General features: G+C 44.5%; 1 protein-coding gene and 1 long non-coding RNA gene across 12 annotated transcripts in view; one reads left to right on the plus strand and one right to left on the minus strand.

Moving 5' to 3' along the window:
* Nucleotides 1–21,401, plus strand: part of LOC148135475 (uncharacterized) — a 259,391-nt gene extending 237,990 nt beyond the window's left edge. For 3 of the 9 annotated variants that reach the window (XM_087984818.1, XM_087984815.1, XM_087984816.1), the window contains exons 3-6: nucleotides 5,172–5,292; nucleotides 5,841–7,581; nucleotides 15,455–15,559; nucleotides 20,867–21,401. In XM_087984818.1, coding sequence (XP_087840944.1) covers nucleotides 6,230–7,000 — 771 coding nt within the window. In that variant the 5' untranslated portion in view covers nucleotides 5,172–5,292; nucleotides 5,841–6,229 and the 3' untranslated portion in view covers nucleotides 7,001–7,581; nucleotides 15,455–15,559; nucleotides 20,867–21,401. The other 6 variants (XM_087984811.1, XM_087984812.1, XM_087984809.1 and 3 more) reach the window with 6 other exon arrangements.
* LOC148135481 (uncharacterized) lies at nucleotides 1,095–23,672 on the minus strand. 3 transcript variants are annotated; one of them, XR_015755242.1, is made up of 7 exons: nucleotides 23,056–23,672; nucleotides 21,147–21,273; nucleotides 20,979–21,070; nucleotides 15,848–15,938; nucleotides 9,091–9,122; nucleotides 4,324–4,511; nucleotides 1,095–3,477 (listed from the first exon to the last, which is right to left on the minus strand). It is a non-coding gene; the product is annotated as an uncharacterized LOC148135481 (long non-coding RNA). The 3 variants fall into 3 exon arrangements; XR_015755241.1 differs by lacking the exon at nucleotides 4,324–4,511; XR_015755243.1 differs by lacking the exons at nucleotides 4,324–4,511; nucleotides 20,979–21,070.
* Nucleotides 23,673–23,674: the final 2 nt, after the last annotated feature.

Here is a 23,674-nt window from a genome sequence, read left to right on the forward strand (position 1 = left end):
AATCTAATAACCAACCCCTCAAAGCAGTGGAGAAAAGTGGGAGGGGGGCGAAGCCAAAATTGGTAGACTTGTAGAATTGCACATTTTATTTTCAAGCAGAGTTGAACAGTGTTGATTATTTCATAAATTGAATTTGACAGTTTACACATTCTACACTGCATGACAAAAAAAAAACAAGTCCTTTTCCTTTCCTCTTCCATACTTTAGAGCAACATAAAACTACTGCTAATGGTGTATCATCACACTACAGAGCAGGGTAATGTTCTGTTTACATCAGGAAATAGAAGTGAATTAGCTAATTGTCTTTTTCGTACAAGGTCAGTCAGCTCCAATGCAGTTGAATTGTTTGTCACTTAGTTGCAAATGGATTCAGTTTACACCGATTGTTACTTTGAGGAGAAAGTGAGGACTGCAGATGCTGGAATCAGAGCTGAAAATGTGTTGCTGGAAAAGCGCAGCAGGTCAGGCAGCATCCAAGGAGCAGGAGAATCGACGTTTAGGGCATGAGCCCTTCTTCAGGAATGCCCGAAACGCTGATTCTCCTGCTTCTTGGATGCTGCCTGACCTGCTGCGCTTTTCCAGCAACACATTTTCAGCACTGATTGGTACTTCACCAGTATTCATAAAAGAACATCACTTTGCACTGAAACAAAAGCTGATGGCTTTCTGGAGACCAACATTTTACATCATTACTCTCTATTAGATTCCACACTATACAAGATACAAAAGGTCCATTGTGTTTCCTACCTGGCCTCTGAAGAACAGCACAGAATCCCTTCTGTTGCAGTGTGTTACATTTTCACTAGCACGTGATTCCTACAGGCACTAACAATTAAAGAACTTCGGCTGTTTCCCATTCACTACAGGAGACATGAACAGAGAAACAGAGTGGCAGCACAAGAGCAAACTCACACTCAGCCACTGGATGCTGAAAGGAAAAGAATAAAATTTGGCCTCAATTATTTCCAGATATGAATTGATTCTCAACATTACTTATCACAGCTGAGGACATACAGTGCCCAACAGCGCCTGATAAAGTCTACTATACAGCATGCGCACACAATGTAAAAAAAACAGACTGAAATGCAATACAATTAAGCATCATTGAAAAAAGTTTATTTATAGAGTTTGTGCTACACTCAGACAAAACCACAACTGAACACACGTGAATGAGATCCAGGAAATCTCCAATGACTCTTCTCCAGAGCTTGAGGATCCTTCCTTAAATAAATTGCCCAGAACTGTGATCTGACCAACCAAGGACTACAGTTATTAAAAGTCAGCTGTCTACAGAACTGATGTCAAAGTGTCCTTTCCATATAGACACTGACAATGAGTGGATGAAGTTCACATTCCCAACTATTACTGCAGAACTGAAGCATAACAGAATGTCCCAATACAGGCACAATGGGCTGAATGGTCTGCTTCTGTGCTGTACCGTACCATATCAGTGATTCTGATTTTGGTGAGAAAGGAGATGACATGCTATTGTGTTGTATATTGGTATAAAAATATCATTCCCATATTGACATAGGAGAAATGACAAATACAGATTAGTATCAACATTCTCAAATCACAGCAGGGACAGACCAGTAAATACACCCACACATTCACGTAAGAAACGGACAAATACAGGTCAACATTGACGGTCTCAATTCACAGAGCAGGAACAGACTGGTAAACATATTCACATAGGGGAAACAGACAGGTAGAATTGATATTTCCATGCACATAAAAGAAACTTACACATTGATAACTGGAACCTGGCAGATTGAATTCGGACGGCATGGTGGCACAGTGGTTAGCACTGTTGCCTCACAGCGCCAAAGATGCGGGTTCAATTCCCGCCTCAGGCGACTGACTGTGTGGAGTTTGCACGTTCTCCCCGTGTCTGCGTGGGTTTCCTCCGGGTGCTCCGGTTTCCTCCCACAGTCCAAAGATGTGCAGGTAAGGTGAATTGGCTATGCTAAATTGCCCGTAGTGTAAGGTAAGGGGTAAATGTAGGGGTGGGTTGTGCTTCGGCGGGTCGGCGTGGACTTGTGGGCTGAAGGGCCTGTTTCCACAATGTAATGTAATCTAAACTACATTGATTCTATAAATAATTAGGAGTTGGGTGTTAAGGACATAATCTCTAAATTGCAGTTGACACTAACTCAGGGAGAGGAGTGAATTGTGAGGAGGATGCTGAGTGACTTCACAGGGAGATTGACAAGTTGGCCAAATGGGCAGAAATCTGGCAGATGAATTCCATTGCAGACAAATGAAATGCATTTTGGTAACAGAAACACAGAGCAACAATACAGGGTCAATGGTACATCTTTGAGGGGAGCACTGGAACAAAGGGACCTCCGAGTTCATGTGTATCATTCTCTGAAGGTGGCCAGACAAGCTGAAACTATTGTGAAGAAGGTTTATCGGATCCTTGCGGTTATAAATAAAGGCATTGAGTATAAAACTGAGGAACTGATGCTATACCTCTACAAATCATTGGTCAGACTACATTTGTGTTCAGTTCTATTTAAGGAAGGATCTTCAAGCTCTGGAGAGGGTCCATTGGAGATTTACTAAAATGATAACAGGAATGAAGGATTTTACATACAAGGAAGGATTAGTGACATCAGGCTTCTTCTCCTTGGAGCAGAGAAGACTAAGAGGAGGACCTTATAGAGGTATTCAAAATTATGAAGAATTTTGACAGGGCAAAGAAGAATATTTTGTTACCATTACTTGGTATGTTAGTAACTAGGGGGTCACAATTTCAACACTGTCAGTAAGAAAGCTAGGAGTGACATGAAGAAAAATGTCTTTGCTCAGAGTTGTTAGGAGTTTGGATTGTGCAGCCTGGGATCGTGGTGGAGATAGATTCCATATGAGGTATGATAATAAAGCTGGATGTGTGTTTTAAGTGATGAAGTTGGAGGGCAATGAAGATAGGGCGGATGAATGATCCTGTCTTGAATTATTTCCAGCTCACCACAATTTAAATAAAAGATGTGCAGAGTACATTCAAACCATTGTCTAGTCTGCCTCGACCCATTCACCAGGAAATCAAATGGATGCTCAAGTTAGGAAAGGACACCATAAAATCTCAAATCTCTGCCATCAACAGTTAGATTGTGCTACAGTGATATAAATTGACCCACTGAGACTTCTGGGAGAGACCATAATTCAGATGGTTTCTCAAAACAAGTCCACCTTTGGAACTGCCATCTTGTTGAGTGAGTTGAGACAAAGCCTAGGAAGGCGCAGAAATGTGACATTGCTATGCCTTGGCCTCCTTATGTACTGGAAGATAGATTTGCTGTTGACCGATTTATGAAGCTTCGCAGGCTTTCTTCTGTGCTGTCTCACTATGTCCGTAGAAGGTTGGCATAAACGTTTCCCTCTTAGTCTTGATCTGGTTCCTCATCCCTCCTGTATCTGTGTGCCTCAGGTGGCGTATGTGATGCAGGGTGGTTGCTGTTCCGCTTGGTCAGCCTGAAAACAGATCAACAAGAAACGTAGTAAAGAGAAGCAAAGAGGTCCTTCTGCAGCTGTACAGGCCCCTGGTGAGACCACACCTGGAGTATTGTGTGCAGTTCTGGTCTCCAAATTTGAGGAAAGACATTCTGGCTATTGAGGGAGTGCAGCGTAGGTTCACAAGGTTAATTCCTGGAATGGCGGGACTACCTTACGCTGAAAGACTGGAGTGACTGGGCTTGTATATGCTTGAGTTTAGAAGACTGAGAGGGGATCTGATTGAGACATATAAGATTATTAAAGGATTGGACACTCTGGAGGCAGGAAACATGTTTCCGCTGATGGGTGAGTGCCAAACCAGAGGACACAGCTTAAAAATATGGGGTAGACCATTTAGGACAGAGATGAGGAGAAACGTCTTCACCCAGAGAGTGGTGGCTGTGTGGAATGCTCTGTCCCAGAGGGCAGTGGAGGCACAGTCTCTGGATTCATTTAAGAAAGAGTTGGATAGAGCTCTCCAGGATAGTGGAATCAAGGGTTATGGAGATAAGGCAGGAACAGGATACTGATTAAGGATGATCAGCCATGATCATATTGAATGGTGGTGCAGGCTCGAAGAGCAGAATGGCCTACTCCTGCACCTATTGTAGTAGGAGCAGGACCAAAATTGGTGGCATTTTGGACAGAGGAGAAGGTTTTCTAAGAGGACAATGGAAATTTGATCAACTGGGCCAGTGGGTCAGGGAATGGCTGATGAAGTTTAATTTAGATAAATGCGAGGTGTTGTATTTTGGTCAGGCAAACCAGGGCAGGACCTATACTGTTAATAGTACAAGTTTGAGGAGTGTTTCTGAACAAACAAACCTAGGGGTGCAGAAAGACAGTTCCTTAAATGTGGCATTGCAGCAAGACACTGTAGTGAAGTAAGTATTTGGCACGCTTCCCTTCATTGGTCACAGCATTGACGACAGAAGTTGGGGCATCATTGTTGCAGCTGGACAGGATGTTGGTGAGGGCACTTTTAGAATACTGCGTGCAGTTCGGTCAACCTGCTGTAGAAAGGATGTTGTTAAGCTAGAAAGGTTACAGAAAAGGTTTACAAAGATGTTACCAAGATTGCAGGGTTTGAGTTATAAGGAGAAGCTTATAACTCAATGGCCTTCTCCTGTTCCCCTGGAGCGTTGGAGTCTGAGGGGTGACCATAGGCAGGTTATAAAATCACGAGGGGCACAGAAAAGGTAAATAGGAATGGTCTTTTACCCAGGGTAGGGGTGTCCAAAGCTAGTGGGCATAGGTTTAAGGTGAGAGGGGAAAGATTAAAACAGGAGCTGAGAGGCAAATCTATCCCACAGAAGGCAGTGTGTATATGGAATGAGCTGCCAGAGGAAGTGGTAGAGGCAGGTAAAATTACACTTAAAAGACATTTGGAAAGGTACATGGATAAGGAAGGATTAGAGATATGGGCCAAATGCAGTTGAGTTTGGGAAACCAGGTCTGCATGGGCGAGTTGGACTGAAGGGCCTGTTTCCGTGCTGCATGACTCTATGAAAACGGATGAGAAGAACAAACTTTGCCTCAAATACAAACAGTGTACAGGAGGAGCTGTGAAAATCTGGGGTCATTTTACAGACCAGTTTCTCTTGGCAAAGCACATGACTGGAACAAGCCTAAAACTGACCTTAACAAATGTTATTTCTCTGTACTCTGAACAGGACGTGGCCATCTCTGCCAAGGTGGGAAGTGGTTCCAATTCTGAAATGTCCTTAAACCAATCGACTTGCTCAGCCAGAGGCAGTGAAGAATTTGCAAAGGGTTAGGAGTCAAGAAGACCAGGTAAGGACGGCAGATTTCATTCCCTTAAGGACAATCACAGACAGGAACAGGAGAAGGCCATTCAGCCCCTCAAGCCTGCTCAGCTATTCAATCACATCATGGCTGATGCCCGATTCCTCACGCTCACTTTCCTGCACTTAACATGTAATCCGCAATGCCCTGACTGATCAAGAATCTATCTATCCCAGCCTTAAACCTATTCACTGTCCCCACACACAGCTCTCTGTTGCAAGGAATTCCAAAGACTCTCAACCTCAGATAAGAAATTCCTCCTCACCTCAGTCTTCAATTTTGAACCAGATGGTTGTTTGTTCCTGACAACAGTCATTATTAGAGTCTTAACTCCAGATCTGTTTTTGTTTAAAATCAAATTCCAAATCCACCACCTGCCACAGCAAAATTCAAAATCACATCTGCAGGGCATACCCTGGGGAGCTGAAAACAGGATTTTGCTTCCCCATTATTTCAGAAACTCAAAGTGAATCTCTTCAAAATTGATATCAGAATAAATTGCCTCACACCATTGAGTTAAACATTGATGTCCACAGAATCCATATACAAGGAAGTGTACCGACAACTGAACAACCAGGAACACTACAGGCAACTACCAGCTGATCCGACCAAAGAACACACCCGAGAATTAAACACACTGATCAAAACTTTGGATCCAGTCCTTCAGAGCTCCCTACGCGCCCTCATCCCACGTACCTCTCGTGTAGGCGACTTCTACTGCCTTCCAAAGGTACACAAAGCCAACACACCGAGACGTCCCATCGTGTCAGGCAATGGGACCCTATGTGAGAATCTCTCTGGCTATGTGGAAGGCATCTTGAAACCTATTGTACAGGGGATCTCCAGCTTCTGTCGCGACACTACGGATTTCTTACAGAAACTCAGCACCCATGGACCAGTTGAACCGGGAATATTCCTCGTCATAATGGACGTTTCCGCACTCTACACCAGCATCCCCCACAAGGATGGCATCGCAGCAACAGTCTCAGTACTCAACACCAACAACTGCCAGTCTCCAAACACCATCCTACAACTCATCAGCTTTATCCTCGATCATATCGTCTTCACCTTTGACAATCAATTCTTCATCCAGACACACGGAACAGCCATGGGGATCAACTTTGCACCCCAATATGCCAAAACTTTTATGCACAGGCTCGAACAAGATTTCTTCTCTATGCAGGATCTCCAACCGACATTGTACACCAGGTACATTGATGACATTTTCTTCCTCTGGACCCATGGCAAGGAGTCACTGATAAAACTACACAGTGACATCAACAAGTTTCATCCCACCATCAAACTCACCATGGACTACTCTCGACTGTCTGTCTCATTCTTTGACACATGCGTCTCCATCAAGGACAGACACCTCAGCACCACACTCTATCGCAAACCCACAGACAACCTCACAATGCTACACTTCTCCAGCTTCCACCCAAAACATATTAAAACAGCCATTCCCTATGGACAAGCCCTACGCATACACCGGATCTGCTCAGATGAGGAGGAACGTGACGGACACCTGGAAGTACTCAAGGATGCCCTCACAAGAACGGGGTACGATGCTCAACTCATCGACCGCCAGTTCCGACGTGCCACAGCAAGGAACCGTAATGACCTCCTCAGGAGACAGACACGTGCTGGAACTGACAGGGTACCCTTCGTTGTTCAGTACTTCCCAGGGGCTGAATAATTACGCCATGTTCTTCATGACCTGCAACACATTATCAATGAGGATGAGCACCTCACCAAGACCTTCCCCACACCTCCACTACTTGCCTGTAAACAACCGCCAAACCTCAAACAGATCATTGTTCGTAGCAAACTGCCCGGCTCTCAGGACAACTCCATACAACCCTGTCACGGTGGACGCTGCAAGATGTGTCAGATTGTGGACATAGATACCACTATTACACGTGTGAACACCTCCCACCTTGTACATGGCAGGTACTCATGTGACTCAGCCAACATTGTCTATCTTGTACGTTGCAGGCAAGGATGCCCGGAGGCATGGTACATTGGGGAAACCGAGCAAAGGCTACGACAACGGATGAATGGGCACCACACAACCATCAACAGACAGGACGGTTCCCTCCCAGTTGGGGAACACTTCAGTGGTCCAGGACATTCAGCCTCGGACTTTCGGGTGACCATCCTCCAAGGTGGACTTTGGGACAGGCAGCCGAGGGAAGTGGCCGAGCAGAGGCTGATAGCTAAGTTCGGTACCCATAGGGAGGGCCTCAACCGGGACCTTGGGTTCATGTCACATTACAGGTGATCACCATTGCACTACACACACACACACAGATATTCCTACACACACACACTGGTACACACAGACGCGCACACAGACACCCACACACACCCTTATAGACACACACACTCCCACACATGCACCCCCTCACAGATTTAAAACACTCTGCACTCACTACACACACACACTTTCTCACACTCACAACCCCCACCCCAGACAGACACACACACAGACAGACAAAGACCCACATGCACACATATATTTTGCGTGGTGAATTTTTTTGTACTTGCAGAGTTACATTGCACTTTGTTCAAAAATTGCATACATTCATGTAGAACTCTGAGCTCAAAAACTGCATGAATTTATGTAAAACTCTGTTATCTCACTTTTTAGATTAGAATAAATCTAAACATCAGGTCATAGACAGAGAACACAGGGGGCTAACACCTTCAACATATTGTCTAGCTATCACCATTGTTAACAGCTAACCCGAGAATGCAACTTTAAAAAAAAGGGTTTTGTGATTTACACATGAAAGGAGTGTAACTATCACTGTATTCTAACAGATGAAAGGCTTAACAGACAATCAATTCTTCAATGTATAATTTCACTTACATCACACTGCAAATTTTTGCTATAACTTCTGTGCTACGGTCGAGTCCTCCATAATCACCTGATGAAGGAGCGTCACTCCGAAAGCTAGTGTGCTTCCAATTAAACCTGTTGGGACTATAACCTGGTGTTGTGTGATTTTTAACAGAATCCATATAGTGTGTAAAGAGAGCATTCAGCCCATCCCATCTGTCCCAAGCCAGTGAAGAGGATCCCACCCAGACCCCAACCCTACTCCTGTAACTATGCAGTAACCATGGCCAATCCCCCTCAGCTGTACATGGAAGCTGGCATTTCAGCCAATCGAGTCCATATACTGACCCTCTGAATGTCATCCCACTCCGACCCACCACCCTCTCTAATCCCTGTAACCCTGCATTTACCATGGCTAATCCTCCTAGCCTGCATAACTCTCACTATTAAACTGCACATCTTTGGACTGTGGGAGGAAACCGGAGCACCCGGAGAAAACTCACGCAGAGAAGGGGAGAACATGCAAACTCCCAATAGACAAGTCGCCCAAGGCTGGAATTGCTCCTGAGTCCCTGGTGCTGAGGCAGCAATGCCAACCACTGAGCCACTGTGCCACCCAATGATTTTACCACTGGCCATGTAGGGGTTGGTTAGCTCAGTTGATTCTACAGTTGGCTTACAATGTATAGTCAGGCTGACAGCTTGCGGTTCAATTGCTGCTCTGGTTGAGATTGCTGTGAATGATCATTCCCTGTGCCTTCGATGTGGTGACCCTCAGGTTAAACCATAAACAGTTGTTGCTTTTTCTCTCTCTTTCTCCCCCACACCTCTCTCTCTCTCTCTCTCTCATGAGACAATGGTGAACTTACATTAACCGCCTGGTAAAAACATAACTTTGCTGATTAAAAATTAACTGCTGTCTTTTTCACTGCAATATAACTTACGTGATTCTTTCCTGCTGCACCATGAGAGGGACCTGTAAATGAAAGAAAAGACATTTTACCAACAGTACGTATAGAATTTAGAAACGTACAGCACAGAACAGGCTCTTTGGCCCACGATGTTGTGCCAAGATTTAATCCTAATGTAAAATACAGTAACTTAACCTACACACCCCTCAACTCACTGCTATCCATGTGCATGTCTAGCAGTCGCTTAAATGTCATCAGTGACTCTGCTTCCACCGTCACAGCTGGCAATGCATTCCATGCATTCACAACTCTCCGCATAAAGAACCTACCTCTGACGTGTCCTTTATACCTTCCTCCTAATATCTTCAAACAATGACTTCTCGTACCAGTCAATCTGCCCTGGGGAAAAGTCTCTGGCTATTGACTCTATCTATTCCTCTCATTATTTTGTACACCTCGTTCGGGTCTCCTCTCTTCCGAGAGAAAAGTCCAAGCTTATTCAACCTTTCTTCATAAGGCAAGCCCTCCAGTCCGGGCAGCATCCTGGTGAACCTTCTTTGCACGCTCTCCAAAGTCTCTGCATCTTTCCTATAGTAAGGCGACCAGAACTGGACACAATATTCCAAGTGTGGTCTCACCAGGGACTTGTAGAGCTGCAGCAAAACCTCGCGGCTCTTAAACTCGATCCCCCTGTTAATGAAAGCCAAAACACCATATGCTTTCTTAATAACCCTATCCACTTGGGTGGCAACTTTGAGGGATCTATGCACTTGCATACCCAGATCCCTGTGTTCCTCCACACTGCCAAGAATCCTGTCTTTAATCCTATATTCAGCAAAGCATCACTTTGCATTTATCCAGTTTGAACTCCATCTGCCATTTCTCAGCCCAGCTCTGCGCTGCAGCCTACAGTAGCCTCTATAACCATCGATAACACCTCCAACTTTTGTGTCATCTGCAAATTTACTAAACCACCCCTCAACCTCCTCATCCAAGTCATTTATAAAAACTACAAAGAGCAGAGGCCCAAGAACAGAGCCTTCAGGGAACCCACTCAACACTTAACCTCCAAGCACAATACTTTCCATCTACAACCACACTCTGCCTTCTGTCAGCCAGCCAATTCTGAATCCAGATAGCCAAATCTCCCTGTATCCTATACTTCCTGACTTTATGAATAAACCTACCATGGGGAACCCTATCAAATTCCTTGCTGAAGTCCATATACACCACATCCACTGCTCGACTGTCGTTAACCTGTCAACTCAATAAGATTTGCGAGGCATGACTTGCCCCTCACAAAGCCATGCTGACTGCCTTTAATCACACTATGCTTTGCCAACTAGTCATAAATCCTATCCCTCAGAATTCTTTCCAAAACTTTGCTGACCACAGACGCAAGACTGACTGGTCTGTAATTGCCAGGGATTTCCATATTACCCTTCTTGAAAAGAGAAACAACATCCGCCTCCTTCCAATCCTCCAGTACGACTTCCATGGAGACTGAGGAGGCAAATATCCTAGCCAGCGGCTTAGCAACCTCCTTTCTCACTTCCCAGAGCAGCCTAGGATAAATTGGTCTGGCCCTGGGGACTTATCAATCTTAATGTTTTCCAAAATTTCTGGCATATCAACTTCATCAATCTTAATCTGGTCAAGCATGTGTCCCAGCTCCTCTAAGTTTTCAATTACAAGAAGTTCCTTTTCCTTGGTGAAAACTGAAGCAAAAAACTAATTTAGTGCTTCACCTAGCTGCTTAGACTCCATGCACAAGTTCCCTCCTCTATCCCTGATTGGCCCTGCCTTCTCCCTAATCATTCTCTTATTCATCACATATGAGTAAAATGCCTTTAGGTTCTCCCTAATCCTTCTTGCCAAGCCTTTTTCGTGCCCCCTCCTGGCTCTCCTCAGTCCATTCCTGAACTCCTTTCTAGCAAGCCTGCAATCTTCTAAAGCTGTACTAGACCCTTGCTTCCTCCACCTTACGTAAGCTGTCTTCTCATCCTTTTGACGAGAAGTTCCTCTGTTCTCGCCATCCAAGGTTCCTTAATCTTATCCCTTCTTACCTGTCTCAAAGGAACAAATTTGTGCATCACTCGCAACAACTGCTCTTTAAATAGTATCCACATGTCTGCTGTGTCCTTTCTGTGGAACAATTGCTCCCAGCCTGTATTTCCCAACTCCTGTCTGATAGCGCCATAATTTCCTTTTCCCCAATTAAATATCTTCCCTTGGTAACTACTCCTTTCACTTTCCAAGGCTATGCTAAATAGGAGTCGGTTGTGATCACTTTCACCGAAGTGCTCTCCCACTATGAGATCTGACAACGTTCCTGGCTCATTGCCGAGCACCAAATCCAAAATGGCCTCTCCCCTCGTCGGTCTGTCTACATCCTGAGTAAGGAAACCCTCCTGAATGCACCTGATAAAAATGGTTCCATCCAAACCATCTGCACTTAGGAGGTTCTAGTCGATATTGAGAAAGTTGAAATCACCCATAACAACAACCTTGCTACTTTTGCATTTTCCAGAATTTGCCCGCCTATGAGATCTTCAATCTCTCTACTCCTATTAGGTGGTCTGTAGAAAACCCCCAATGCGGTGGCTGTCCCTTGCTGTTCCTAACTTCCACCCCATACTGACTCAGTAGACAAACATTCTTCAATAACCTTCATTTCTGTAGCTGTGATGCACTCTCTGATTAGCAATGCTACACTCCCTCCTCTTTTTCCACCCTCCTTGTTCTTTTTAAACGTTCTAAACCCTGGAACATCAAGCAACCATTCGTGCCCCTGTGAAACCCATGTCTCCAATTATGACCACAACATCATAGTCCCCAAGTACTGATCCATGATCTAAGTTCATCACTCATTATTTCAGATACTCCTTGCATTAAAGAAGACACACTTTAACCGATCCCGTTGTTTCATCACGTGAGAAACCTTCCCGATAGATTCAATATATCCTGTCAATATCCCGTCAGCAACTGACCCCCTCTCAGACAAGTGGCTCTGATTCCCACCCCCCTGCCAAACTAGTTTAAACCCTCCCGAATCACACGAGCAAATCTCCCACCCAGGATATTTGTGCACCTCCAGTTCAGGTGCAATCCATCCCTCACGTACAGGTCCCACCTTCTCCCCAGAAGGTATCCCAATGGTCTAGGTATCTGAAGTCCTCCCTCCTGCACCAGCCTCGCAGCCACGTGTTAAGCTGCATTCGCTGACTGTTACTCATCTCACCATCTCGTGGAATCTGAATGAATTGTGCGGGGATGCACAGGGACATTTACCAGCATATTGCCTTGGGGGCAGGAGAGTTTCAATGATTGAGAGAGGTTGGACAGACTGGGGTTGTTGTCCTTACAACAGAGTGGATTGAAAGAGAGGGATGTGTAAAATGATGAGGGGTGAAGATAGGGGAGGCAGGAAGAAACTTTCTCCCCTTGACGGAGGTGGGGGGAGGGGTATAAATTGAAGGTAAGGGCCAGGAGATTGAGGCGATGTGAGGAAAATCTTGTTCACACAGAGGGTGGTGGGGAATCTGGAAGTCACTGCCTGTAAGGGTGGGAGAGGCAGAAACCGTCATCACACTGATTTAGATGTGCACTCGTGACGCCAAGGCTATGGGGCCAAATACTGGGGAAATGGGATTAGAGAATATGAGGTGGTTGTTTCTGACCAGTACAGGCTCAATTAGCCTTTTTCTGGGCTGCAGACCACTCGGAAACTATGACTATGTATTTTACTTCCAAGATACCATCTAAAGTGATTTTGTATATTTCATGTTCAGAGATGAGGGGTTTGTCTTCAAAAGAGAGATTGAGCAGTTAAGGCCAATCTCCAAGCCTGTCAAATTCTTCTGCAGCCTCACCCCTCCCTCAACACTATGATCAAAGAAACACTCAAGACAATGAAATGGCAATTCTTCTCATGTGAATGATGCTAGACCCAAAGTGAATGACTCCTTGCCCCAAAGACCAAGGCCAGAGGGACCACTCTCAAACAATAAGCTGTTGTACTGAGGCAATCAACAGATTGATGTCCTAGGGTCTAAAATTTAGGCATCACCTCAAAACAAGATGTCAGATAAAGCAATTAGCCATCGGTGTAACGTTTCTTCTTCCAATTCACATTGCCCTGTTGTTAATTTAGTTGCCACAGATGGAACATGTCTATGATTTAGATAATTGCAAACACTATCCATTATTAATAAATTCAAATGATGTAAAAAGATTCAAAAAGTGTGGGCAGACCTTCAATCCATGCTATAAGCAAGAGAAACACTAATGAGGTTTAAAAGTGGCTGGGTTTTTGAGGATTAAGATAGAGAAAATCTCCAATTTCACTGAACCAGAAATGTTATGAAAATATATATATTGTATCCTGTACCAGCATTTCTTGGTTTGGAGATTATGAAAACTGAGTACACCAAACTGCTGTCTATTTCGGAGTCATCTACAATCAAGTAACAATAAGCAAAGTGAACCAAAAGGTTAGAGATCAGAATATTAAACCAACAGCAAATGACACCTCAAAATTAAATACGGAATGATAATTAAGGTCACAGACCCAACCTAGCAGGAATACAAACCTAAGCTCTTGGCTATATACCAACCTTTTCAAAGCAGTTCATGAACCAGGTGACTCAATAACGTCAAATGGGTATTTTGCATCAATATTCACTACAAAGTTGGCAGCTCTCCTCCCAGAACAAGCTCACAAAGGGAAGGTGGAGGCCCTGGGGTAAATTACATTTTTTTTTATTACTCACTCATGGCACATGGGCATCACCCACTGGACCCAGCGCTTATTGCCCAACTCATCCCTAGTTGTTCCCTTGAGAAGGTAGATATGAGCTACTTTCTTAAACTGCTGCAGTCCATATGCTGTAGATAGACACACATTGGATGGAAAGCTGTCTTCAACAGGAAACAGTCAGTCCCCAGGTGGCAAACAATCTGCCCCTGCTGAGATTTTCCAACGATTTCTGTGTTTCCTTTTATTTCTTACACTGAGTGCCTGAAGAAAGCTAATGAAATGTTGGCCTTTATATCGAGAGGATGAGAGTACAAGGATGCAGAAGGGATGCTGCAGTTATACAAAACCCTGGTTAGACCCCACTTGGAGCAGATCTGGGCACCACACCTGAGGAAGGATAGATTGGCCTGGGAGGGAGTACAGCGTGAGTTTACAAGAATGATACCTAGGCTTCAGGGGTTAAGTTATGTGGAGAGATTACACAAATTAAGCGTGTTCTGTCCAGAATTTACATGATTCAGGGATGATCTGATTGAAGATATTAATAGGAAAAGACAGGGTGGATAAATTGAAAGTGTTTCGACTGTTTGGGGATCCTAGAAATAGAGAGGGCATAGCCGGACAGTTAAGACCAGACTGTTCAGGAGAGATGTTAGGAAGTACTACTACGCATACTGGCTGGGGTAGGTTTGGAACTCTCTTCCACAAACAGCAGGCATTGCTGGATCAGTTGTTAGTTTTAAATCTTGAGAGATAAGTTTTTTTGTTTTTAAGGGGATAAGGACCAAAGGCAGGTCTATGGAGTCAGGTCACAGATCAGCCATTGAATGGTGGAACAGGCTCAAGGGCCTTCTCCATGGCCTCCTCCTGCTCCTTTATACAAATATTCCACATTTATAAATCATGGAACCACCTGCAGTTCCAAAGTGGCAATCCCACACAATTAGTGATTTCAAACAGAAACTGAAAGTCCAAATATTTTATTTTCACACATTCCATCCTCTGGGTGAAACAATCCTCAAATCACTCTCAAAACCTCTTACCCTTCACTTTAAAATGATATCCTCCTCGTTACTAACCCTTCGACTAACAGTTGCTTCCTGTCCTCCCTGTCCATGTCCCTCATAATAGAGTCATAGAGTCACAGAGCAAGGAATCAGACCCTTCGGTCCAACTAGTCCATGCAGTTCATAATCTCAAACTAAACAATCCAACTTGTTTGCACTTGGCCCTTATCTCTCCAACCTTTCCTATTCTTGTACTAATCTAAATGTCTTTTAAACATTGTAACTGACCCCGTAACTGCCACTTTCTCTGAAAGTTCAATCCACACGTGAACCACTCTCAATCAAAAAAGGTTACCCATCATGTCATTTTCAAAAATGTTTCTCTTCTCAACTGAAAAATATGTTGCCTGGTCTTGAAGTCCCCCACCCTAGGGAAAAGACACCTGCCATTCACCTCATCTATGCCCATCATGGTTTCATAAACCTCTATACCCCTCAAACTTCTACTCTCCAGTGCAAATATTCCCAGTCCATCCAGCCTCTCCTTATAACTCAAACTCTCCATTTCAAACAACATTCTGATATATCTTTTCTGAACCCTCTCAGCTTAATAATGTCCTTCCTCTAACAGAGCAACCAGAACTGGACACAATAAACCAGAACAGGCTTCACCAGTGTCCTGTACAGCCACAACAGGGTGTCCGAACTTCAACACTCAATGGGCTGAGCAATGAAGGCAAGTGTTCTAAACACCTTCTCAAACACAATGTGACACAAACTCCAAAGAATTATGGACCTGAACTCATCAGGCACTCTGCTCGACAACACTACCAATCTTACACACCTCTGTCATGTCCCCCTCACCCATCAACCTTCTCTGTTGTAAAGGAAACAACGCAAACTTCCCTCCAACACTTCCAGGAAGACATTTGTTTTGTGGACCTTCCCAATCAGATAAATACCAGCATGAACGCTGACCAATAAGTGACGGTGTAGGATCAGCAGCTCACAGAATCATACTCACCGTTCAATCGGCTTGACCCAATCTGTGTATTCGAAATTTCTTGCAGGTCTGTCCTCACTCGCGCCCTCAGCTTGATCTTCCATCACCTCCCCTGGAATGAAATATTTCCAGATCATTACCCAATCAAGTTCCAATCCTGCTCATGACAACAATTTACTGCTGTTTGTGTACATAAACCCCTGGCAGCGAGGTCACTGAGCTAAGGTCCCAAGGAATGACCTCCTGGAATTGTCCAGAATGTGGCTCAGAACTTGTACGTTCATTGAATCATAAAATTTTACTGTACAGAAGGAGGCCACTCATGTCTGTACCAGCTCCTGAAAGAGCTACCCAGCTAGTCCCACCCTCCAGCCCTATCTCCATAGCCCTCTACTATCATCCCTTTCAAATTTATATCCAGCTCTCTTTTCAAACCTCCTTTGGAATCCACCTCCAACATTCTCCCAAGCAGCACATTCCAAACCCAACAACTCAAATAAGTTTCTCCTTATCTCACTCTCTCACTGACAATCTTGAAATTCTGACCAGCCAGTTACTAATAGACCAATGAGTGGGAAATTCTGCTTTCCTGTCAGAATTGTTCAAACTTTCAACATCTCAATAAGGTCAACATGTCATCTTCTCTGCTTGAAAGAGAATAAGCTCAATCTCTTGAACCTTTTCCGGAATCTAAAATCCCTCATCGTTGTGATCATCCTTGTAAATCTCCTTCACACTGTCTCCAGGGTTTGAACATCCTTCCTTAAGTAAGGTGTCCAGAACAGAATAAAAACAGCCTGGGTAATAGAAGGCCAACTCCCTTTGTCAAATGTATTTCTAAATTCAGCTACTATTGCCTGTGAAGGTAAGGTGTTACACAGATACAAAGAAATACCCAATAGATCAAAGGCTTATCTCCACTATGATCTAATATTCTCTATTCAGTGCTTGTGCTGTCACTGGAATTAATTTCTTTTCTGCTCTCTGCTTTGTGTTGTGTTCGTTAGCTCAGTTGGCTGGATGGCTGGTTTTAAATGTGGAGTAAAATCAACATCGTGGGTTTGAATCTCTCACTGACTGAGGTTACCATGAAGGACTGTCCTCCTCCGCTCATCCCCTTATGAGAGGCATGGTAACCCTCAGGTTGAACCACCATCTAGCAGTTATCACTCTCTTCCCTCTCTCTCTGACACTCCAGCTGAGGTCCACAGGTGTCTTTTACAACTTCATCACCACCTCCTTGTTCTTGGACTCTATGCCCCTATTAATAAAGCCGAGGATGCTGTGTGTTTTATTCACTGCTCTCGCCCCTGTTACGCCGCCTTCACTGATCTGTGGATATATACCCCCAAATTCCTCTGCTCTTGCACCCCGTTTAGAATTTTACCCCCTACTTTGTATTGTCTTTTTGTTTCTTTCAACCAACAACCTTCACCAAATTTGTGTTGAATCACTTTTGTCTTTATTTTCCAATGTTCATAAATTAAAACCTATTTTGTTAAATCAAACTTGATTTTCTCCCTCCTAGTAGTTTTGCTAAATAATAATATAACTCCATGAGAACATGGACCATGAGAACCTTTTTCCACGTATGGAGAAGGGGGAATAACTTTAAATTAAGGGGTGGTAGGTATAGGACAGATGTTAGGGGTAGATTCTTTACTCAGCGAGTCGTGAGTTCATGGAATGCCCTGTCAGCAGCAGTGGTGGACTCTCCCTCTTTATGGGCATTTAAACGGGCATTGGATGAGCATATGGAGGGTAGTGGGCTAGTGTATGTTAAGTGGGCTTGGATCGGCGCAACATCGAGGGCCAAAGGGCCTGTACTGCCCTGTATTTTTCTATGTTCTATGTTCTATGTCCACAAGAACATGCAGGCTAGGATCAGGTTGAGTCCATTTGGTCCATCAGGAACCTGCTCCACTATTCCATACGATTGCAGCTGATCCCATCTCAGCCTCAACTCCACTTTCCTGCAAACACTCCCTCTGAGCCATCACTGATTAATAACCTGTCTGTCTCCTCCTCCAATTTATGCAGTGTGGGGGTTGGGAGGAGTGATCCCACAGATTTACAACCCTGTCCTCATTTGAGAGAATTCATTCCCTCTGTATTCAGTCTGCCCAGCCCCTTACCCTCAAATGATAACCTCTTGTTCTATATTCTCCCACATGAGCAAATATCCTCTCTCCAACTCCTTTGTCAATACCCCCTTTAGCATCTTATAACCCTCAGTTAGATCTCCTCTCTTATAAACCCCAGAGAAACTGCTCAATCTCTCATCTAAGACAAACCCTTCATCTCTGGAAATGATTGAGTGAATCTCCTCTGAACTACCTCCAGTATAAACTGCATCTGTCCTCAAGTAAAGAGATCAAAATTGTACCAGTCTCTTCTCATAAGACTAAACTTTCATCTGGGCAATCAATTCGGTGATCTCCTTTGAACTTCCTCCAATTCAACTACATCCCTCCTCAAGTAATGAGACCAAAATTGTCTGCAGTATTCGGATGTGGAAACCCCAATCCCTTGTACAGTTGCAGTAACAATTACCTACTTCCATACTCCATTCCTTTCGCAATAAATGTCTTCCTTGTGACCTGCTGTAGCCTGTGCACTGATATTTTTGAACTTTCTCTCCTATTCAGATGATAAGTTCCCTTTTTTAATTCTTCCAACTGCAATGGATAACCTCACCGCTAATGGGACTGACCAACGCTCAGTTCACTGTCTAACAGAAATTGTGAGTGTGTCGTCAATTTGAACTGTTGTGCTTTAGATTTGCAAATTGTCAGACACAACAGTTCATTTGCTCTAATTTGTCTAACAAATGTAAAGTTGCTGGCTTTGCACCCAGAGTGATTTTTCAGCCCATTCAAATAGTGTTTGAATGCTGTTTGAAGTTGCTAACCACCTCACTAATTTACCTGTGCCACCGGGAACTGTTGGAAGAATCAGCTGGGGAAAATAAGAGAGAAAGAACATGGGAAATTTTTACTGCAAATATTCAGCTTCTCCTGCTATCAAATAAATCTGGATTCTTTGACTGATGCGCAAACAACAATAATTCCAATTTTAACCTTTAGTTTATATCTGTGCTGACTATTCCTCTGAACACTGCACATTACTTTGTATGTCTCCCCAAGTAATTTCGTCTGCTACTTGTTCAGCCTGTCCCCATCCTCACAAAGCACTTTTCCAAATAGTGCTTTATTTCTTTTTTAATTCAGTGGTGGGATGTGAAAATCACTGGCTGGGCCGAGAATTTATTATCCATCTCTCGTTGACCCCTTGAGAAGGAGGTAGTGAGCTGCCTTCTTGAACCACTGCAGTTCCTGTGCCGTAGGTAGACCCACGATATCATTAGAGAGGGAACTACAGGATTTTGACCCAGTGACACTAAATGAGTGGCTGATATATTTCCAAGTTGGGATGGTGAGTGGCTTAGAGGGAAACTTGCAGGACGTGGTTTTCTCATGTATCTGCTGTGCTTGTCCTTCTAGATGGACCTGGTTGTGGGTTTGGAAGGTGCTGCCTGAGAATCTTTGGTGAATTTTTGCAGGGCATCTCGTAGCTGCTACTGAGGACAGGTGGTGGATGGAGTGGATGTGGTGCCAGTCAAGCAGGGGCTGCATTGTCCCTGGACTGTGTTCGGCTTCTCAAGTGTGGTCTACATGACTGACTGACTGACTGTGTGTGTGCCCATGTGTGTGCCCATGTGAAACTATGCGTAAGTGTCAATGAGAATATGTCTCTCTCTCTCTCACACACACACAGACATGTACACTTTCATACTCTCACTCAAACGCACTCACACACATACTCTCTCATACGCACACCCTCGTACACTATGTGAGCAACATTAGTTTGAAACCTACATCGAGTGCAGATTGGAGAACGATCGCCGGTGTTACCTGCTGGAGGTCTCACTCACCTTGTTTCCAATTCCGGAGTTTAATGGGAAGCAATGTGAGGAGAGAAAGGATCAGAAACAGTGGGACAATGAGTACTGCCATCTCAGTGCTGTGTGCCTGTGCTGGATTCCGAGAGGGATTACCTGTCAATAACATCATCTCTTCAGCAAATACCAACCCCAGTGTTTCCTGTTCCCTGTCGCCCTGACCCCCTGCCAACACTCGTGTCTGTAAAATCCCGCCCAAACCCTCAGCATTGCAGTAACATCATTGTTTCTGCGCAGCCTCTCTCATTAATAACATCCCACCAATCCAACCCAAACTATTCGATGCTAAACTCAAAAGATCACTCTGCACTCACTCTCTCTCAATTGTCGACTAGAAATTACTGTCTCTCATTGTTACGGCTTTCATATATTGAGGCAAAACTTCCCTTGTCCTCCACCTGTCAGCGGAAATGGGGCAATCACAGAGAAACATCAAAAATACCATTTGGTGGAGGCCATTCGGCCCCTCCAAACTGCACCGCCCACATAAAGGGATCATGGCTGATCACCCAACACACAGTCCCTTGTCTCTCTTTAACGCCCAAGGAACTCAGTACAACTCCTTCCTGAACAACATTCAGTGTTCTGGCCCTGACTACTTTCTGTGGCAGAGAATTCTACAGGCGCCCCATTCTCTGCATGAAGATATTTCTCCCCATCTCAGTCCCATTCCATTTCGTTCTGACTGTTACCCCCTGGTTCTGGACTCTCCGCCCGGTCACCGGAAACACCCTCCCCCATGCTTACTCTGTCTTGTCCTTGTTCAATTTATAGGTTTCTAGGAGATTCCCCCTTAATTCTTCTAAACTCCAGTGAATATCATCCCAACCATTCCAGTCTCTCTCCATCTGTCAGTCCTGCCATCCGAGGAATCATTCTGGGAAAACTTTGCTGCACTCCCTCCATAGGCACAATATCATTCCTAAAATAAGGAAACCCCAAACTGCGCGCAGTTTTCCAGGGTGTGGTCTCACCTTGTCCATTTGTAACGAGACATCCCTGCACTTGGACTTGAATCCTCTCGCTATGGAGGCCTCCCTTATCTGACGAATTACTCTCACTCTCCCTTACCCCCACAGATGCTGCCGACCTGCTGAGCTTCTGAAGCAATCTTTTTAGAGTGTTCATGCCAAGACTTCAGCTGGACCCCAGTGAAGAACGAGCACAGATCAAATATGAAGAATGAATTACCTGGCTCTGTGAGGTTGATGGAATTCCTGGTCACATTAAATATTGTTCCAACCCCTGTTGATCGCAACAAGGTATCTGCCTTGGTGCTGGGACTGAAAGGATTCAATGGTCAGTTTTCTCCTGTCTGAGCTAAAGTTGTAATTCCTGCTGGCATTGTTTAAGGCTTACCTTTGAAAGCACCATTGAAAGTACAGTCCTGTACCTTGACACAATACACACTCTCAAACAAGACGATTCCCAAGCGGAGCCTCCATTTTATTGACTCTGGGGGTGAGGAAAATCCCAGCAACAGGAACTGGAACAAAACAAGACAAAGAGGAAATAAAAGATTGGATGTTGAAATTGTCTTTCTTTTCGCAGATGTTATCTTCTATGACAAGATAATAACTGACAGAAAGGAGAAATAAAACAACTGTGATTTTACATCGTCGCAAAGTTTCCATCTGTTGTAAAATCTACACTTCGACAGATTTGTGTAACTATGGATGGTCAAATGGTACATTATCCAACCATTGCCCTCTTGATGTTCAATGGTATTACTGTCACTGTCCCACCCCCCCACAGTTTCAACATCCCGGGGGTTACTGTCACTGTCCCCACCCCCACACCACATTCAACATCCTGGGAGTTACCATCACTTTCCAGACCCCCATCCCACTGTCAACATCCTGGAGGTTACTGTCACAGTCCACCCCCACCCCAACCCCAACACTGTCAACATCCTGGGAGTTACCATCACTGATTCTACCCCCCCCCCCATACTGTCAACATTCTAGGGGTTTCTGTCACTGTCCCCACCCCCACCTACTGTCAACATCCTGGGGTTATCATCACTGTTCCCATCCCTCACCCCACTTTGAACATCTTCCATGCCAGTCAAAAGCAATCACCTCTCTGTTCTCTAACACCATACTCCCAGTCGTAAGGTCACAGAACGGAAATAGGCCCTTTGCCCTACCACGTCCATGCTAACCAAGTCTCCAAACAGAATTAGCCGCATTTGCTTGTGTTTGGCCCATATCCGTCAAAACCTTTCCTATCCATGTATCTTTCCAAATCTCTCTTAAAGGTTGTTATTGTACTCACTTCTACTACTTCCTCTGGCAGCTCATTACATTTTTTTTTTACATTACATTACATTACAGTGTGGAAACAGGCCCTTCGGCCCAACAAGTCCACACCAACCCGCCGAAGCGCAACCCACCCATACCCCGACATTTACCCCATACCTAACACTACGGGCAATTTAGCATGGCCAATTCACCTGACCTGCACATCTTTGTGACTGTGGGAGGAAACCGGAACACCTGGAGGAAACCCACGCAGACACGGGGAGAACGTGCAAACTCCACACAGTCAGTCGCCTGAGGCGGGAATTGAACCCAGGTCTCTGGCGCTGTGAAGCAGCAGTGGTAACCACTGTGCCACCGTACCACCCACAAATAGCTCATTCCAAATACACACCAACCTCTGAAAACGTTACCCCTCAGGTCACTTTTATATCTTCCCCCTCTCACCTTAAAACAATGCCCTCAAGTTTTGGACTCCCTACCCTGGGGAAAAGATCTTGATTATTCACCTAATACAAGCCCCTATTTCTGCAGCAATATACAGATGAAACATCAAAAGGCCATTTAATCTGAGTCTCGCCTTGGTTTGCAAGTACACATCTAAATCGTTCTTCAATGTGATCAGGATTTCTGCCTCTCCCACCCTTACAGGCAGTGAGTTCCAGATCTCCATCACCCATTGAGTGAAAATGTTTTCCCTCACATTCCCCTGTGAACTTCCTGCCCCTTACCTTAAATCTATATCCCTCCATCAAGGGGAAGAGGAGGTTTCTTCCTGTCTACACTATCTATGCTCCTCATCATTTGATACATCTTAATCATGTCCCCACACTCTCAATCTGCTCTCCTCTAAGGAAAACAACCCCAGTCTGTCCAAACTCTCTCCATCACTGAAACTCTCCAGCCCCCAAGGCAACATCCTGGTAAATCTCCCTCTGCATGCTTTCCCCAGTGCTATCTCATTGCTCTGATAATGTCAATTTGTAGAGAGTTGCTTAAAAACTCACTGAAATGGCGATATATTTGCTATTCAGGAGAGACTCTGCCTGCTGGTTAGAAACAGCACAGTGCTAATTGTCCTCTCGACTTTTGCTGATGTTGATGATTGTGTGTACGGTTCTGCAGTGGTTGGAGTATTCCCAGTAAATCTCTTCACCATCTTTACAGAAAATATATTCAATTGGGGTCAAACAGAGCAGTTTAATCAGGTAGTGTCTCCCTCCACTACCTCATTTCCAGTGTGGGCAATCAGCTCTAGGACTAACACAGGGATGCCTGTGATTAAAGCAAACTGTTGGACACTTTTCTAAGGCAGGAGTTGTTGTTGTGTTCAGCAAGAAACAGTACTCCACCATACAGTCAGAGAGAGACACAGGGTCACAGAGAGGCAGGGAGAAACATAGACATACAGAGGGACATAGAGTTTTAAAGAAACAGAGTCAGAAAGAGGCACAAAATCACAGCGTCATCGAGATTAACCGACAGAGTTAAAGCAAGTCATAGACAGGCAAACAGAGAGAGAGAGACAGAGATACATTAAAAAAAAGACCACGCGGTTTGTACAAGGTGCCTTACTGGGAGGGGGAATCCCTCCTGTCCCCCTCCACCCCCCAATAACCACCATCC

This window comes from Chiloscyllium plagiosum, unplaced genomic scaffold, assembly GCF_037043375.1.
Source record: "Chiloscyllium plagiosum isolate Xiang-an unplaced genomic scaffold, Cpla_swu_hap1 HiC_scaffold_49, whole genome shotgun sequence".
Lineage (NCBI taxonomy): Eukaryota > Metazoa > Chordata > Chondrichthyes > Orectolobiformes > Hemiscylliidae > Chiloscyllium > Chiloscyllium plagiosum.